This window comes from Carassius auratus, chromosome 45 (genome assembly GCF_003368295.1).
Source record: "Carassius auratus strain Wakin chromosome 45, ASM336829v1, whole genome shotgun sequence".
In the NCBI taxonomy this organism is placed as follows: Eukaryota; Metazoa; Chordata; class Actinopteri; order Cypriniformes; family Cyprinidae; genus Carassius; species Carassius auratus.
In genome coordinates, this window is record NC_039287.1 from 11,698,371 (window position 1) to 11,718,426 (window position 20,056).

The 20,056-nt window shown below is 35.6% G+C and overlaps 1 protein-coding gene across 2 annotated transcripts in view; it reads right to left on the reverse strand.

Annotated features, from left to right (window-relative positions):
- Positions 1-20,056, reverse strand: part of LOC113063286 (ubiquitin carboxyl-terminal hydrolase 24-like) — a 61,536-nt gene that overhangs the window by 33,367 nt on the left and 8,113 nt on the right. For both annotated transcript variants that reach the window (XM_026233561.1, XM_026233560.1), the window contains exons 2-12: positions 10,747-10,915; positions 10,586-10,653; positions 10,331-10,474; positions 9,370-9,492; positions 8,909-8,944; positions 8,714-8,779; positions 3,677-3,742; positions 2,984-3,058; positions 2,515-2,673; positions 2,307-2,421; positions 359-462 (exon numbers count right to left, since the gene is read on the reverse strand). In XM_026233561.1, coding sequence (XP_026089346.1) covers positions 359-462; positions 2,307-2,421; positions 2,515-2,673; positions 2,984-3,058; positions 3,677-3,742; positions 8,714-8,779; positions 8,909-8,944; positions 9,370-9,492; positions 10,331-10,474; positions 10,586-10,653; positions 10,747-10,915 — 1,125 coding nt within the window. The remainder of the gene's footprint in view (positions 1-358; positions 463-2,306; positions 2,422-2,514; positions 2,674-2,983; positions 3,059-3,676; positions 3,743-8,713; positions 8,780-8,908; positions 8,945-9,369; positions 9,493-10,330; positions 10,475-10,585; positions 10,654-10,746; positions 10,916-20,056) is intronic.

Below are 20,056 nucleotides of genomic sequence, written 5' to 3' on the forward strand. Positions count from 1 at the left end.
ACAAAAAAAAAAAACTAAAAAATCAATAACGCACAAACTCAATGGGCTTCCAAATTTTTGGGAATTTATTGTTGTTGCTAAAATCAGGTTGGTGTTGCTTCGAACTCAAAATCCTTGTACTTTTATAGGATGTAGTCCTTGTCTGGAGAATTAATCTCAAGATTGTTCACAGCTTCATTTCCATTCTTAAAAATCAATGGCCATGTGCATGGACGCCAATTGAAATGCTGTCTATTAATGTAGTTCTTATTCAAATGTCTCAAGACGTTTGAGAGCCTTCTGTGCAGTACATTTCTCAGACACGGTCTCAGAAATGCATGCAGCTTTGAGGGAGTACTGATTTGAAAACACAGCTCACCTGTATTTTCCATATTTTGGAGAGTTCATCCAATGAGAGCTTACTGCCCAACAGCTCAATGATTCCCTTTATTCTGTCACAGTACTGGGCCTGGTCAATGTTTCCTACAGCACACACACACACAGAAATTTAATCTCTAACCACCATGTTTACCAAAATTTTACAGACATTAATTTATAAATACTATTCATAGAATTGAATACTTTTATAAACCCGTTTGTTTTTTACTCTTCAAAATCTCAGCAACCTTATAATAACCCCCCCCCCCCCACACACACACACAAAAGCATTAAAAAGTAACAATAATAAGTCCTTATGAACATTAAATACACCAAATAACATCATACTTTCATTATACAGTTTAAAAAACAGATGGTTTCTCTCAAAAAAAAAGAGAACAAAGGCCATTAATAAAATTCAGAGAAAGAAACAGAGCACAAGTGAAAGAGAAAGGCTCAAAAAATGAAAGTAAAACAAAAAGAAAGTGAAAGGAAGAGAGCAAAGAGAAAGTTAAACCATAGAAAGAAAGGCATTAAAGTGAAAGAGAGGAGCAAAAGAGAAAGTGAAGGGGGAAAAGAGAAAGTGTCAAGATAAATGCAAACAGAACAAAGAGAGAAAGGAGGCGGTGTCCAATAGAGACAACTGAATAAAGAGATGACACAAATGAGTGGGTGAGGTGAAAAGGCTTCAAGCACAAAGCAACAGTGTGAGATTCTGGCTTCTGAACACTTTAACACATAGATGATTCGCTCAGTGTGAAAGTGTGAGCGTCCACATACTCCAGACACATTTATATACAGCCTTCAGTTTCCAGTCTGGAAAATACCAATAGATTTATCATGGCTTTTTCATTCAAAACTGGTTTTTATTTAGTTATCTCGTTTTCGTCAGTGAAAAAAGTTCGATGAAAATTATTTGTCCAAAAAGTAACATTGATTCTAAATACATGCAATTTTAATCAGTTCTTTAGTGTTCTTTAAGTATAATTGATATGCTATTATAGACCAATTTCAGTGTTTTCAAACAGTGATTACTTTTTTTGTGTGTGGGCGGAGCCTATCTGGTGGCAGAAAATGAAAATAATAAAAACATTTAATTTTGAGCTTATATTTCAAAAGGCGTTTTTTTTTTTTTTTAGATTATATCTCACAATTCTAGTAAGAAAAATCAACCCGTCATTCTTCTTTTTTTAGTTAATAATCCCACACTTCTGGCTTTTTTTCCTCAGATTTGACAAACTCGCAATTGAGTTGAATCAAGTTATAAAGTCCAAACTAGGAGATATAAATTTCATTTGCAAGAAAAAAAGTCTTGAATTGTAAGATAAAATTGGTAAATGTATTTTAAAATTGTATAGGTTTAAATAGTATTATATGCTTTAACTGTAGGGCTAATACAATATATCCCCTATATGAATATTATATAGACCTATTGTTCAAATCAAATTTATGCTTTAAAGGTAGGGTAATAATAGCAGGTTTCATCTATAGTCTGTCCATTGGAACGTTTGCGTTTAGCTTCAAATGGCTTTTTAGACGGTAGTACTTAGAGTAAAAATTAATTGCATTCCAATTCTGACATCCAAAGCACATCAATATAATTTTTTTCTCTTATTCCATGGACTTTGCCCGTTTCCCTTTACTTGTTTACTGAGTACGCAGCTGCAAGTGACGTAACTGTGACGTCTACTCCAAATTAGTCTATAGTTGTCGTGTCTATTCTATCTATCTAGTTAACATTTCAAGTAACAACATTTTTTATGTGGTTTTTTTAGTTACGGACAATAACCGAATTTGATCTCAAAAAATAAAATCTCTGTTTTCTGTATTATTTCCCAAGTATGGCCTGCATGGTAAACCGATATTAAAGTAGACGATTAGCATGTCCACTATCAATTTGATATGAAACCGAATGTTCATATGTTGAACTGATTTAGGGACTGTCTTACCTTCCAAAGCTATTGACAGAACTGAGTTTTCTACCAGCCAGTCCAGGAGTCGATCTGTGTCGATGGCGTTCTTCACAGTCTTGGAAACTGTGCTTTCCTCAATGAGTTTCGTGACCTATCACAACACAAAGAGAGCGTCAACTTGAAGAAAGAACTCAGGCGTGAACTTTAAGCTCCAGAGAACTAATATGTGGAAAGGAATTTGAACCTCTTTGAGGGAGTTCATTTTGGCACTGAAGTGGGGCGTCTTGAGCATTCGGAGAAGGATGTCCAGCCGAAGGTCATCCACGACGTTCACCAGCTCCCGCTGGAAACGCATGCAGAGGAGCTTAATGGCCGACAAGAGCTCTGGAATACTCACCAAACGCTTTAGAGAGAAAGAGACATACAAGGGTGAGCCAAAGTCTCTCAAACATTACAGAAATTTTAAATAGGATGATTTTCGATAATTTAAAGCATGGTACTGTACTTCAACATATGAAAACCACAAATCATTTTCACACTGAGGAATATGTACATTTTTTTCTCTCTCTGAAGAAAAAAAAATCCCTTAATGAAAACAAAATGCACTTTCATTTATGAGGGTAAAAATAAAAAATGTCTGAAACAGGTTTGTTACACTAAACTCTCACACTACAAAACCAAGATGAAAGAAGAAATGCATGCTGGGCCCTCACCTTGTCTTTCAGGTCTTTCTCCTCCAGGTTCTGCACATATGTTATCATCTTATGGATGACTGGGTCCAACATGGGCTACAAAATACAACAAAACCAACCACTTCAAGCTAAAGGTCACTTTGCAGAGTGTCCTTGATATTTCTAAATTTCTCTTGTAACCTCAGTTCAAAAGCATGTTGATCTAAATGTATTCTTTAAAGCTATGTCATTCACACCAGGTAAATCTGATTATACATAGAAGATATCTAAGGTTCTACAAAAGTATGGAATAATGTAACTATTGGAGCAAGAGGGCGATCAAGAGCCCAGAGTGGAGAGGATGTTAACATGCTACCTTCCACATAAGTAGATAAACAGACATGAAATGCTGATTTAAACTAAAATAATTTTATGATATGAAAAAAATGTAATCCATCGGTCTGTTTTGTAATCTATCTGCTTTTTCAGATTTCAAATTGGTGTCTTGAATATCTAACTAAAATGAATCTAAAAAAAAAAAATTTGATTTATTTACCTAGATAAATAAAAAGATGATTTAAATAAACTTGTCAGCCTAATTAACCCTCTGGAGTCGATTCACGCATATACGCGTTATGAGTCATTTTCTCCTGACTTGTCTCCAGAACTTCTGACCAATCAGAATCAAGTATTCCAGGGATCCGTGTAACAAAGATGATCTGTGGAGACCCTCACCTGCACCAGGCTGGAGTTGAGGTATTCTGCACACACACCGAGCGGCTGAACCAGAGCTGATACACACTGAGGAAACACACATATACACTCTACTGTGAATGGAACCTCAGAAACAAATCAGTGATTAAAAAAAAAAAAAAATTAAATACATTATATTTCCCTGATAAAAGCTAATTGTTTGTCTAATCTGGAGACATGAAACAGCTTCAAAGTGTAAGCAAACTCTTAAAGGAACAGCTTGACAAGAAATTAAAATTCTGTCATCATTACTAACCGGCGTGTTGCTTCAAACCTGCATGACTCACTTATGGCAGTAGCATAAAAACAGTTTCTCGCTGTATGACAAAGTGCAATGTAAAGATTATTAAAATTTTCTGCATTCACGTTTGGAATGACATAAGGGTTAATGCACCAACCCTCTACATTGCGAGTAAATCACTCGCATATGCGACTACATTTTACAATATGTGACTAAATGATGTCTATCGTTAGCCATTGGCTGATAAATTCTTAGATTTTACTCGCCAGTGTGTGTGTTCAAGCAAAGACTATTATACTATTTATACTGACTGAGGGCTTCAGAGTTTCGCTCTCCATCAAGCGATCTGAACTTTTCAGTTCATCTCAATGGACACACAGTGCACCTGTATTTGACGCTCTGTAAACTCTGTGTGAAGGCGCACGACTCACAATCACTTTGCTGATAGCGCTATTTCTTACATATGCACAGAGAGAGAGCGAGAGTCCTACCACGCTGAATGCGTTACATGTAAACTATATTCTTTGTTGTATTTTCCTGTCAGAATAATGGAGTTCATTTACAATTATTTAGCTTTTTAGAACAAGCAGAAGCCGGTTTCTCCGGTAGTGGGTGGAGCAATATCTTAAGCATCACCACCAGTCTTAAGGTCAGTTAAAATGACAAATATGCATTCATACATGTTTTGCAAAATTTAGTTCTAATCACTAAAGTTCTGTCATTAAATATTGCTTAATACCGTAATATAATGCTTGTTTGACTGATTAAGAAGATAAGATTTAAGAAGCTGTGCCATTTTACAAAGATAAGCTGATGGGAATCATATATATGCCTGTCTGGCGAGTAAACTGAAAAATGTACTAGCCAATGGCGATTATATTGCCAAGGTGTGCGAAGAGGGTTGTACATGAGCAAATGATGACAGAATTTTCATTTTTAGGTAAACTTTTCCTTGAATGGCCAAACAGAGGCACCTGATTAAACAGTAAACCATAACTACAAAATCAAGGGTTTTATACAACATTTACACAACATCTCTCAACCGGCGTACATCTCTTTAGAGATAGACACCAGCACAGATGAATCACTCCTCTGTTCAGCATCAAATGACTTCTCATCCACTGGAGAGAGTGAATAAATCAGTCCAGTCAGTGGAGGAGAGGAGACAGCATCCATCTCTCGTTTTCTCACTTTTATTGACTCCTACCCTCGCTACAAATTAAATGGTTACCGTAGCAGGGCATCCCTTTATGTTTGAGATGAAAACATCCTTCCTTTACGTGGCCACAGCAGGTTGTATGTGTCCCTGGGAAGAATTCCTTTCTGAATTCCTTCCTGTTCCTGTGTTAAGGCCATTAATATGCAAATCCTAAATCAAAGCATCTTTTCCCTGTCGCCAGCTCCATCTCTCAGCCCTGGCACACAGAGCATGCTAATGCGGAACCAAAAACAAGGCGACTTCACAGCTCCAAGACAAGAGGAAGCATTTACACGCTCGCACTAAAGGGGGAGCGGACACATCGTCTGTTCAAAATAATGAAGCCGTCAAACATTCTGAGAATCTATCTTTCTGTCTGCCTTTTTTTGTTCGTTTTTTAATACCACGTCTATCAGATGAGATTAGGAACTTGTTTTAACTAACAAACAAATAAAAACATCAACACTGATTGAAATAAACTTTAAATTAGGGCTGGGGTGAAGGAATTTCCCCTTGCGGTTATTCTGAGTGGCGCCAAGGGACAGTCTTTGAGTGAGCCGTTAAACCGTTTATTCAATTATATTTTCAAAAACGCTGATTCATTCAAAGAGAGATGGAATGAAACATGCTGTTGAAGTCATATGAACTTTGAGCACCACTTTAGAAGGCTCAGCTGACCAGCAATGCGTCAATGCTAAGACAGAGATTTTGCTTTCCTTGGACATGACAAAAATATAAATATATATGACTTGACACGAAAGACAGACACAGGTAATCGCACACGCTCAATCGGTCGGTTTAGGCTTGTTAAGTGCAAATCTATGGAGCCTCTGTACAAATCTGCATGGTACACATTATGTTATCATTACTTATTTAATATTCAGTACACATGCGGGAAGTATAAAATGGGAAGGGCGTAACATTACGGAAAAATATTGCGTTTGCCGCGGTTCTTGCATTCATCTGTGGTTGGCACGTCAATAGCCCATTATTGTGATATTGGGGTTATCGTGACAGTCCTACTTTAAACCAAAACAAAACATCTAAGCCAAGCAAACAAAAAACAAAATACAAAACAAAAGAAAAAGAAAACCACAAAACCAAAGTTGAAACACAAAACCCAAACCAAACAAAAACATTAAAGCTGCGGTAGGTAACTTTTGACGCTCTAGCGGTTAATAAACAGAACTGCTTGCGTCTTGCGGAAGAACATCGTAGCCGGAACTACTTCTCTCTGTTTATGTCTATGAAGAATCACAAAGGTACTGGGTTACTCCGCTGCGTTACCCCCGAAGCAATCTAAAATAGTCCGAATATAAACACTTATTATAGGTGCACCCTAGTGATTCAGGAAAAAGCCAAAAACACGGTTTGGAAAATGGATTCATGGTGTACTCGCTTATTATATACATTTTTCTACATTTTGAACACAAACAAAGTTACGGACTGCAGCTCTGATTGGTTGATTTCTGACCGGGAGCGGATTAATTTCTTCAAATGGCAATAGGACCACTGAGAGGAGCTTGATTTTTTTCACAGATTATCTGTCTCATATTCTACTGTCAGGACATAATGACAGGTTTAACAAACATGTAAAAAATATATATTTACAAAAGTTACCTACTGCAGCTTTAAGTAACGGACAAAAAAATATATAATATTTTTTTTTTTTAATTAGCACAACTACATTATCAAAATGTTAAATAAATAAATAAATTACGATTTTATCTAGATGAAAAAAGAAAAAAAGAAATTAGATAAAATAAATCTAGATTAATTTGTTTATCTAATAGGTTGTTTGCACATGGCGTCTGTGGCATGCTGTGGTGAGAAAAGCAGCTGGAGGGCACGAAGTGATTTTTCTATATAGGAACCATTTGCAGAAACTCAAAATTCCTGTGATTTACATTGCTTATCAATAATCGAAAATTTGCTGTTAAAAAAAAAACTTGACTATGAAAAAAGAAAACGGTAATAAGTGGCCTGTAAACCTGCATCTGCAGTCAGGAGGAGATAATGCTCATGTGAGCAAATGGTTCATATAAGATTTAACAATGTATTAAGATATTAATAAAGAAATATATAAATAGATCAAGGGCTGCCAACTCTCACACATTCAACTCACATCACATTTTTTTTGTGATTATATGGAAGTGCTATTTGCTCGCTTTCTAGGCTATAATCAATTCAGAATTGATCTTAAGTTTTGTTTTACATGCTGCGAACAGAACCAGCTAACACATACCCAGTACCTGAGCAAAGTTTCAGGAGTGACATATGTCCTGCATCATTCAAATAAATGCAGGATTCACTTAAAAGCGATCAGGATTAGTTGCTTAGCCTATATCTACCACCTCGTTGACAGACAAGTATTTCAATGGCGTTGAAAAATTGCTCCTCATTATAACATAAGGCTCACTCCAACATATGTTGTGGTTTTCTGTTTATACCTTTCTCTTGTAATAGTGTCTAAACCGGTACAGTACAGACTTTCCTCCGTCTCATCCATTCTGCTTTTCACTTCCTGCCTTCCATCCGAATTTCACACGTCATCAGAATCACGTGATTAGAAACAAGCTATTGACTCACAATCAACTTGTGTCAGATGTTTGACAGCTAATCGAGCATCCCGTCTATCTCTACCTTCTATTCCTCTGTCCCTGTAAAACATTAGTTGGTGTTTGAGAGTTGTCTGGTAGAATTTTTTGCCATTATCCCACAAACCCCTTTTTTTTTTCTCAGACAAGTGCACCACCGCATTCACCACCTTGATGAGAAATATCGAGGAATATCTTAATAACTGTCCTGAATTTGCATTTATCCCAGCCGTATGAAGGTGGAATCTCATGTTCTCTCTCATCCCCCTGTTCTTGTCTCTCTCTCACTCTCTGCTGTGATGAGGATGCTCTCCGTGATGGTGATAAACATCCTGAGCTCTTTAGCACACATGCTATAATAGAATCTGCCCTCGTTCAGCTCGCTCTCTCTCTTCATCTCAGTCATTCTGCCTCTTTTCATCCAGACAGCCATACTTTGATGGATTATCCATGAATTATCCATTCATTTCTTTGCAATTCCATTATTATGCTAACAGGTCTCTCGACCCAAAGATAGCCAGCCCTGCTCTTATCTGGGACATTTAAACTTGTAGCCTGTACCGAGTGTGCAACCAACAGCTCTTTCACATTTAAGGTGTAGAACAAGGATATTTTTTTGCATTTTTTGTTCCTTTTTCTTTGCATCACAATTAAGTTTTACCCCATTTCAGTAGAGTTTGCTAAGAAATCATACGAGGAAATAACTGAACATTGGCAGAGTTTACATTCAGATCTACAATAAACAAGCTTTGAGGAAAGAAGCTGTTTACACAGAAATCATAATTACAGGAAACCACGTATTAGCTCAGCCATTTCTGTTGCTTGAGCTCAACTTAATATAATTACGTCGCATTCGCTTCACAAGGGATGCACCAAAATTTGAGTTGACACGGATTATAATAATTACTGTCACACTGGACATTATGCATTAAATAACGATTTTGCTTTACATCAGAAACATTTAAAGACATCCAGAGTCTTACCCCAATCTCTAGCTCTTCCTGGTTGAGCTTGCACTGAATAGCTGTGAAGCCTCCCATCTCTCCAAACTGCAAATATAAGCCAGAGACATATTCACAGTCATCGAACACCACATAGATCTGTCTAATGTCAGCTAATATAATATAATATAATATAATATAATTCCTTCTACCACTGTGTGTTACTTTAGTTCTTACCCGATTCACCAAGTCCACCAGCCAGCCGTGAGGTTCCTGGTCCAATCAGAACACGAAACATAAATTTCACGCAAAATCACATAGTATTTTTTCCATTTATGCAAGTTTTTAACTTTGCATTTTATCTTAAGAGGATATACTATCCTTCATGGTGTAAAACTCAATTACTTAAACATATATGACTCCTTATTGCTGTGCAGTTTCTTGGTTGCAAAAATACACTAACAGATGCAGTTGTTGCCATCAAAAAGAAACATTTCTTAAACATAAACTTCCCGATTCTATCATTCACTATCCTCCCCTCAAACATGGACACTTTTGTAAAAGGGACTTCTAAAGGAAAAAGAAAAACACTGCGCCACTATTTTGCTGAAAACCAGTTTTTTCTGTCCTTCAGCATGGACTGTCAAGCCAAAAGCACACATACACACCCACACACATGTACTGTACACTTGCAGTACCTTCTGGTAGCTGGAGCTGGGAGAAACAGCGAACATGCTGTCCTCTCCAAACACTTCCGCCCAGTTCCTCTGACAGGCCTTCATCCGATTCTTAAAGTGATACTCATTATCAGGGTTAAAAGCCTGTCAAAAAAAAAGTACAGGGAAACAAGTTAAGCCCAAGATGGTATGAAGCCCATGCTTACAATATATTTTTTGATGACAGGAAATTACACAACTCTCATAAGATTATAATAGATAACCAAAGTTGAGTTTCTTCCTTCTGTTGAACATAAAAGAAGATATTTTGAAGAATGCTTGTAACAAAACCGTTTCTGGTCAGTTGCTATTATTTTTTTGATAGCTACTGACAACTGTTTGCTTCCCAACATTCTTCTATTTTGTTTTACCAATACTCAAAAGAAAGAAACACATACACACACACACAGATATGTAAATATTGCATATTATACATGAAACATTTATGTATTATGTGTATTGTATTAAAAATAACATTTACGCATACAAAAAAAGTTATATTTATTACTTGCTTCATATAAGTTGATTATTTATTTAATTTAACAAAAAAATCCATTAAATAAAATTTGATGAACATTTTGTGACAAACTTATTTTTACTAAAATATTTCTAGAATATTTATCTAGAACTATTTTAGCTACCTTTTTTTTTAACAACATTTTAGATACTTTTTAAAATTCCTTTCTTGGTGTATTTTACTTCTTACATTAAAGTTTATGAATCTACTTGGCTACAATAACTGTTTAGTTAAAATGTTAATTTGCTAAAAATATTAATTTCCGGAAAAAAAAGATATATATCAATGTTAATATTATAAAAATAGATGGGAAAACACATATGAAAAAAAAAAATACTTTTTTTGTTGTATCATCCAGTCTTAGTCTGATGTTTTGTAGAAGCGAACCACAGTTACTAGTGTGTAATAGCAAAAGGGTGCGTGTACCATAGTGAGAACTCCCATGAGGCCGATGGGTATCGGATCCTGTTTGACTCTCTCTGCGACCAGATCCACCAGCAGCATCAGCATGTTGTAGATGCCCTCGTGAATCTCTGTTCCCCACTTGTGCACCGCACTGGACGTCAGCAACTACAACATCATTTAACACCTTCATTTTTAATCGCACCGTTTCTAACAATTTATTACAATCTCCTGAGAGCTTTTGTGTTCACATGCCTGCTTATTCAAACAAATACACACCTTTTTGAAGGCTTCAGGCATGCAGCGCTCAACAAATCTCTTACAGTTCTCATCTGCATCGGCCAGGCCTACAAGTGAGGAAATGAGATTTCAGATGTGACTTTTCTTTTTCTACAGATCCCAAATATCCAGACATGTTATAAAAAGCCGTTAGAACTCACCCAGTCTGGCCAGGCAGGTGGAGGCGATGAGGCACTTGCCTAGCGATTCCTCTCTCTTGTAGGGGATGGACCAGTGATCAGTGAACACTCTGCTCTCCAGCTCATACAGATTAGTGGTAGGAAACTCCATACTGGTCCCAGAACAGTTTCCGTTCTCATCATTACTCCTCTATAAGAAACAGAAAGAATGTGTTACAATACGAAGATTTGCAATTACTAATTTTTCATGTATCACAGGCTCTTAAAGCTATTACATCAGTTTGGGGCCAGGGTATCAGGCTCAGCGAGGCTTATAAAGTTATTTATGATAAAAAATATAGTTAAAGAATATAGTAATATTGCCAAACATTATTACAATTTAAAATAACAATTTATATTTAAATATGATTTAAAATGTAATTTATTACAGTGATGCAAAGCTGAATTTTTCAGCATCATTACTTCAGTCTTCAGTGCCTCATGATCCTTCAGAAATATATGCTGATTTGGTGTCATAAAGATTTAAAAAGTCTTTAAAAAGTCTAATATTTTTGTGGAAAGAATGATATATTGTAAGTTTTTTTTTTTTTTTTTTGATGAATAAAAAGTTCAAAAGAACATTTATTTGAAATATTTTTTTTCATATATATATATTTTTTTTTCACACACACATATGCATATACATACATACATATATGCATATACATATACATACATATATATATATATATATATATGCATATACAGGATGGATTGGTCAATAGAAATCCATTTAAAAATATTAAAGAAGGGCTATCAGACAAACATCTGATAAATTAGCTTGGCTAATATCTATAAGACCTTTTAATCTTCATTTCAGAACGAGACTGACAGATGTCCTTTAACGTCTTGTGCGGCTTCCACGCGTCTCATTTTAAACCGAATTTAATGTATTATCCACGTCATCTGTTTCACATTCATAATTAATGCTGCAATCTGGAGTGCGGTTTCCCAAGAAACTAGCGCGGAGGCTAGCAGCACAGATTTGTTGTTGTTGGGTGGAGTGCAAAATGAAATTCTGATTTCTGAGGCTATTTATGTTTATCTTTGCTGCAGTTATATTAATTAATCAGTGTACACGCTGCAGTAGATTACTGTGCTACCGAGGACTTCGTGTACAGGAAACACTTCTACCAGAGGAATATTAGTATACAAGACATATGTTAGCCCTTGAGTGAGTGGAATAAGTCAATGTATGCTTGGAAAGACTGAGCACAAACACACAGTGAAAGTCACCTTCACTCTTTCCGTTGCTCAGGGGAACGTCAGATGTCTATGCCATTCCCAAAGTCCGGAGTGATTTTCAAAGTCAGAGAGGGAAAAGCCAGATCCGTTTTAGACCTGAGATTAGGAGTGAATGCCTCTTTGTGGGCAGGGTCTGAGTTCAAGGGTTAAATTAAGCTTCTTTTGACCAGACTGAACTTCAGCTGTTCCTATTTACTTATTAAAGAGCCATTATGAAGCAGGTTTAACTCTAAGCTGAGCTCAGACTGTGACAGAGATGTTTCATTGAGCTTCAGGCTTTGACTAGACTTCATTGTGTTCTATGAATGATGACAAAACACATTCACGCAGTAACTTAAACCATCTGACCAAGCACGAAGGCGAATCTTGGTTATAAAGTCAACTTAACATGCCACTCTTGCTTTACACAAGCCGATGTTGCAGATCAATTTCATATTTCAAGAACAGCCTCTTCACAACTATTAGACTGTTCAGCAAGTAATGTTCCTCAAACATCACAAATCTGTGCTAAATGAGCTCTACTACATCTGAATCATTTTTTGGGACATTTTGAATTTTTCTGCATTTATGTTTGCTGTTTATGTATTGTCTACTGTACATTTCAGCCCAGTAATCACACTCTCTCTCATCTGCAGCAAAACAACACCGACTGCAGGCCCAGATATGGTTACATTAGCAAAAATTCACTTAAACTTTCAGGCAAGAAAGGACTATTTTCGATCGATAGTATAGCGATGTATGAAGCACCGCACTTTCAAACCCAGCAACCTTTCTTTTGGTCAGCTTGGCAAATTCGCATGGCCAACTTAAACTTCTGCCCATCTGCCCAACATTTATTTCCTTCCATTTAGTTGTTAGGACAAACTTTATCAGCCAGGCTTATTTCCAAAATTATCTTCTAGACTAAATACCATGTAAAATGAATGGTACACTAAATGCAATTCAAATGAACATTTTATTATTCAAGCAATTTTAAAACGCTTCAAGCAAAAGGAAAATCGAAAGACAACAACAACTCAATTTGTTACTTACACACTGTCATGAGACACACTGTCTTCTCACCTTAAGTGTCCACATAGAACAATAGCTTCTCAGACAGCAATTGAGTACTGAACTGAGTTCTATTTTGCATCTTATCACGCCTGAATGGAAAAAAAGCCAAGAAAATTATATGAGAATGCTCATCTTGTTCTCTTACACAGTCAGTTGGAGAAAATCAGATGTATGTCAATATATTAGATCCATGCATTAGGTCTTAAAGTGACAGCATCCTATAGTATTTCTTACCTGAATACTACTTATAGAACTACCTGAAAAACTTGCTTATTTATAGATTACTATTAGTTTTTGCCGTGGTATCAAAATTGCAATCGAGAATTGTAAAATTTTAATGGTGCCTAAAATCATTCTTTTATAACATCCTTATTTATGAGAAAACAAGGTTACATGGGGATAAAAACAACAAAAGCATTTTTTTTTTTGTTTGAACCATTATGGTGTACTTATAGTTTAAATACATATGTACCGTATTTTTTTATAAGTCACACTTTTTTCAATAGTTTGGCTGGTCCTGCGACTTATAATCAGGTGTGACTTATTTATAAAAATTTATTTGACATAAACCAAGAGAAATCATTATCGTCTACAGCCTCCAGAGGGCACTCTATACTTCTCAGAGCTCCAGTAGCCTACACTAAGCAGCGTAGAGCGCCCTCTCGCGGCTGTAGACGGTAATGTTTTCTCTTTGTTCTAAATAAATGCGACATAGTCCGGTGTATCTTATATACGTTTTTTTCCTCATCATGCCATATTTTTGGACTGATGCGACTTATACTCAGGTGCGACTTATAGTCCAAAAAATACGGTATGTAAATATATATTAGAGCTGTCAGATGATTAAACGTGATAATTTGTCTTTCAGGAAACATGCAAGCATCTTCTGATGCTTCCAAAGGGAAGGACTAAATGAGGAAAAAAATTATATAAGAAAACAAATAAAACAAATTTGGACATCATCATCATCCTGTTCAAAACTAAGCCTTCGCCCCCAGCTCTTAATGCATCTTGTTTCCTTCTGGTGCATGAGTGAATGTTTGAACCTTTTTTAATAGTTGTGTTTGTGTCCCTCAATTGTCCTCTGCGTGAAAAGATAGATCTCAAAATCATACAGGCACTGCTGGAAAAGTTTCAAATATGCAAAAGATGCTGGAAAACTGAAGAATCTGAAGGATTTTCCTGAAGAACAGTGCTCAGTTCATGAACGACCATCACAAAACAGAAAAACAGTCATGGATCATATAGCTAGCCACACACAGTATTAAGAACCAATGGTTCCCAAACTTTTGAATGGGGTTATTTTAATAATTTCAGCTATTGTTTTCTTGTGGAATAAGAGTAAAATATCTTACTCAGGACTACTAAATAAAAAAATAACATGCATTTAGTATGATCTCTCGTATTTTATTAAAATTATTTCAATTTTAACAGATTCTGCGAGGGGTTCCCAAAATTTTGCATGACACTGTATATAAATAGGCTATATTAAGTTCATATTTGGCATCCAATCCTTTAAAAGTGGCAAATAAATGTTTGTTTGCAGTGGAAATGAGGTGTAAATAAGCCATCATGAATGAGTTGTTATGAGTTATCTACATGATCTCATTACAACAGATTCTCTGCAACAGAAACATTAAACAGCTCTAGTTCAGCGATTGATTCATGAAAGATCTGTGCATTTCTGTTGACTGAGTCTGACAGCTGCTGTGTTATGGAGAAATAAGTCGCGGTATGAGAGTAGAGACTGCGCTGGGAAAGCAGAAGAGAGGCAACAGGAACAAATCACTTGTTCTGTTCTCTGATGGAGGAAACCACCACCTGCACTATGAGGACCTCGGAAGAGAGAGAGAGAGACAGACAGACAGAAATAGAGACCACGGAAGTATATTTTTATACATCCATAATGTAACTGATCAAAAGTGACAGTTTATAATGTTACAGAAGAGTTATATTTCCAATAAATGTTGTTCTTGAACTTTCTATTCAATAAGGAATCCTTAAAAAAAGTATTGTGGTTTAAAAAAAAAATAATAATAATTGCTCAACTATTTTTAACATCGGTAATAATAATAAATGTTTCTTGAGCACCAAATCAGCATTTATGAAGGACAATGCATATTTGAAGGATAATTTCTAAAGGATCATATGACACTGAAGACTGCAGTAATGGCTTCTGAAAAATATTTAACCTCTTTTTTTTTTTTTTTTTTTTACAATATTATCAACTAAACTCATGACCACAATATTACAGTTTACTGTGTTTTCGATCCATTAAATACAGCCTTGGCGTGCATAGAACACTATACTTTTATAATAATATAACATAATATAATAGTTGAGACCAGTAACAATTCTGAACACATCTTATTATTGAGCCCTGCAAGCATTTATGTCTTCATGCTTGTGTACTGTTCTTAAAGGTCAAGAATCCCATCTAGTCTAGCATAACAGTGCATCTTATTCTGGAAATAAACAGTATGCAAGTATGTAACTAAACACTTGTTATGTCCTAGTCTGCATTTCAACGCAGGATAAAGTTTACTGGCATCGATGGAGATATTAATAATTTTGCTGTGCAAACATTCTATGTCCATTTAGAAGCCTGTGTTTCGAACAAACACAGTGACTCTAGGGCTGGGGTGGTGTTCATGTGCAATGATCTAAAGAGATGAGAGAGAGTTTGTGTTGTCAGGAGGCCTCTGGCCTTTGGGGTGATGTAGGTTCAAATGGCACATTCCAAACCTGTTGTCATGGTACGAATGGGGTGAGGTGTGTGTGCAAGGCCCATTGCCTGCTAAACACACAGCCTCTGAGGGTTCAAACCCCCCCATGTGTGTACTAATTGCTCATATGCCTGTATGGCATTAGTGTTTTGGCAGACCGAAGTGTTTGCTGCCCATTACCTAAAATGCTGATCTTTATTCCTAATGCACCTCTGCAGCTGTGCATGCGATTCTGCAAGTTGCTTGTTGTTCCCCCACTGCACTGCGCAGTGCTGGGCAGAGCAGCTGGGTAACTAGAGACCCCCTGTATGTACCAGTACCCTCCAGACTAGGCCTGCTGGATCTATTTATAGTCCTGATCAGACATGTGCTGGTATTCGGTAATGCGATATATTGCGGTGATTAATATGCACAATATTGTTATCGGGGGTACTTCTAAATACCGTGAATAAATAAATATACATTACAAATTATTCAGAATTCGTAATGCATATTAATAATAATATTCCCATCAGCTGCTTAAAATGCACAACACTGCTATATGCTGCTTGAAAGAGCGTATGCGCTCTGATGTAAACAAGCACGCATGAGAAGCACATGGAGGAACACGTGAGAGATGAGCTGAATGAAAGCACATTCACTCTCTGACAGCAGATGGCGCTAAAATGCAGCCCTTACCCTGTAAACCCCGTAAATAAAGCAGCTGCTACTTTCTAAACCATATTTAAATAATTTTAAATAGTCATTCAGATTTGTGTTTTCCCTATGGTGTTTATTACAGAGCCAACAACTGAAATATTTAGACTTAATAGGCTATTTATCTTCAAACATTTTTTTTTTTAATCTGGACTACAAATGCCCTAGATATTGTTTGAAGGTATTTCGATCCTTTATTGTTCATTCACCCTTTACATTATGGCTTCATTACTTAAACTGCCAATGAGAAATTATTCTGAACATTCATTAATCTTAGGTATTCCAATATTTAATAACACATTGTTAAAATTGAAAATTGCAACTGTGTTATTTAATGAGCTAACATGAACTAAGATTTGTATTTTTTTTTAAAGATTAATAACTTCTATAGTAAATGTAGCTATTGCTCAGCTATTAGCTGTGCACTTATTGAATGAGCACTATGTGATGTCCGAACTGATTACACTATATTTTATGTATTGCACTGTATTTTATGTAAAATCATTTTCTATTTTTAAACTGTCTTAAATAAATTTTTCAAGTTCTTAAATTGCTTGTTTTATTTTTGTGATTATTTTTCTTCATGATTTTCTTTTAATTTCTTTTATGTAAAGCACTTTGAATTACCATTGTGTACGAAATGTGCTATATAAATAAACTTGCCTTGCCTTGAATGTTAATGCATTAACTAAGGTTAAGTAATGAGGTCTTATTGTAAAGTGATACCTATAGGTCTTTTTAGTTCTTTTGCACTTTAATGTTTAAAACATTAAACTTTTATATATTTTTCTGTATTGCTTTATTGTTTTAAATGTTTAGTTATTTTTGTTATAAGAAAAAAAGATATTTAACCTGCTATACTGTATTATGACCAATAATATTTCAATTTCAATACCGTGATAATACCGTATACCGTGATAAAAGCATTATCTATTAACCGCAACAGGAAAATCTGATACTGGCATATCCCTAGTCCTGATACATGGTGCTGACAACCTGTGACATGCAAGACCAGGGGTAATCGAAGAAGCCAGGCATGTTTCAATCTTTCCAAAAAAATACATAATTGCATCACAAACACAGGGCTCTATGAAATCAGTTTGATATTTTTATTTCCCCCCACATTCTGTTTTATTTTCTCTAAAATGCTGTGTTTTATGTTTTATTTTTTTTCTAAATTCTGTTTTAATGGTTGAATAAAATTGCAATAATAAAACAAAATGTCTAATCAACTGAATTTACAAAACTTTCACAATTTGTATTTGTGTTTTCAAAAATAATTATCAGTTCGTATTTTTCTGCATCCTGTTTAATGACTGAATGCAAATTTAATATCAAAAATGTTGGTAATCAAATGAATCCATAAAGCCTTATCAATTTAATTAATTTTTAAAATGCAATCAAATGAAATATGAACAATTCACTTCATATTTTGGCAAATAAGTGGTTTACCATTTAAATTAAAACAAGGATGAATAATTGTGTGATATTCCTAAACCAATCAATTGTCGGGTTGCTGTGAAAACCTTTGAAAACAGTTTTTATCTAATTAAAATATAAAATGCTTGTGAAATGACTCAGAACAGCTCTGAAGATTAAATTAATGTGTTTATTTCCTCATAATGCGAGCTTGAAACTCTCTTTTACACACAGACACACAACAGGCAGACTTTTTAAAAGAAGTCTTGTGGTGCTTTAATATGAACAGACACTAGTCCATATGATTTAAGTGCAGTCCTACTGTACCTTTCTCTTTCTATATGCCACTCAGATTCCAAACGCGCCTAATCATCACTAGTCAGTGGTTTCCCAGTAGTATCACCACCCTTCTAAACCACGTCTGCCAAAAGCCTTACACAATCCCCATTCAGTTTTGTCAAACCTACACGTCATCCAACAACGTTTTTTAGGCATAAGAGGCAAACCTAAGAAATGTAGGGTGGATGACTGGAGAGGATCTAGGTTAAATGTCATCTGGATTTCTTTTGAAACAATGGCATTTCGACATGAACCAATTACAAACAGGGCTAGGATTATAGCCTATATAATATTTCCACCCATCCATCATAGCCAAAGATTCAATGATCCAATCAATTACCAACAGACAAAATAAAACCCGCCCTAAATATATTCTAGTTTGAGAAGCTGCTTAACTCAGATATATATAGGTTACAATAAGGAAGAAAAGTTCATATATTTAAATGAAATATATAATGAGGAAATACAGTTTATATCAATATACTCTGATATTGTAAATGCATCTGACAAAAACAGCAGAGAACACAGACTGAGCTGCTGCAAGAAACAAAGACCCAAGTTAATCAGAACATGACAAATGCTTTATATGAAATGTAATATAATTACATAGTTCAGATGAGTGTAAGTGTGTTCCTCCCATCTCTTAGCAGTTAGCACATAATGTGCAGCATAGCCACAGATAGATACATTTAATATAATTGTTTTTTTATTATCTAACCAATTCATTAATTGAAGAAATTTCAAACAGATTATTATTCCATAAACAGGTTGCATCCAAAAAGGCAAACACTTCAGATCTCTTCCACCATCTGCAACATAATCACAAACTGCAAAGACTTTTGCTCGGAAACAAAGCAAGCAGCAGCTTCATTTGTCCATGCTGTGCCTCATGAAAGGCAAATTAAACATTCAATAGGTTTCCAAGAAAATACAGCGATATATGATATACAATTATGATGTATATTAGGGGTGTAACGGTACGCAAAAATCACGGTTCGGTACGTACCTCGGTTTTAAAGTCACGGTTCGGTTCATTTTCGGTACAGTAAGGGAAAGAAATGCAAACATTAAACTACAGGTTGTTTATTACTATAAAAACATTTGAACAATTTGTTTACACTTTTTTAAAAATAATTTTTAATAAAATAAATAATAAAATATAATTTATAATAAAATAAAAAAGAATAAGAAATAAAATACTGCTGCAAAGTTCTCCACTAAATAAAATACTCTCAAGTCTCAAACCAATATCATATAATAAAATATAATGAAAAATATAAATAACTATGATTACAGTGCAGCATTACCAATGCATTACCTAGCTTGTAGGCCTGCTCATATTTAAAATATATATATAACTTTTCCAAAGTGTAAAGTGCAGCAAGAATAGTTTCAGTTTTTGGACCTGCTCAGATTTCGTTATTGTGTTGGACCGATCGGAATTAAGAGCAAAGGTCTGTTTAAATGCCGACGGGAGCTGCGTTTGAATTACAATCGTTTTGTTCCTAGTTGTAGTGATGTTCACACTCGCGTGATGCCTATTGAAAACCTTAGGCCGGTGACACACCGGCATATTGCACCTGTCAAGCATAGTCTATTTTGCCGTCAATACTGTTGACGGTCTCCTTTATCAATAGGCTTTATATTTATGCTCAACATGAAGTATAGATATTGCTGTCGTGAAGACAAGATCCTGGTCTGTCGGCGGTCTCCCTCTATTTCACCTACAGTAGCAGCAGCGCGCCAGCGTCAGCCTTAGAATCAGCTGCAGGGCGGGATTTGCGCTGAACGCGGAGACTTCCACCACTTAATAT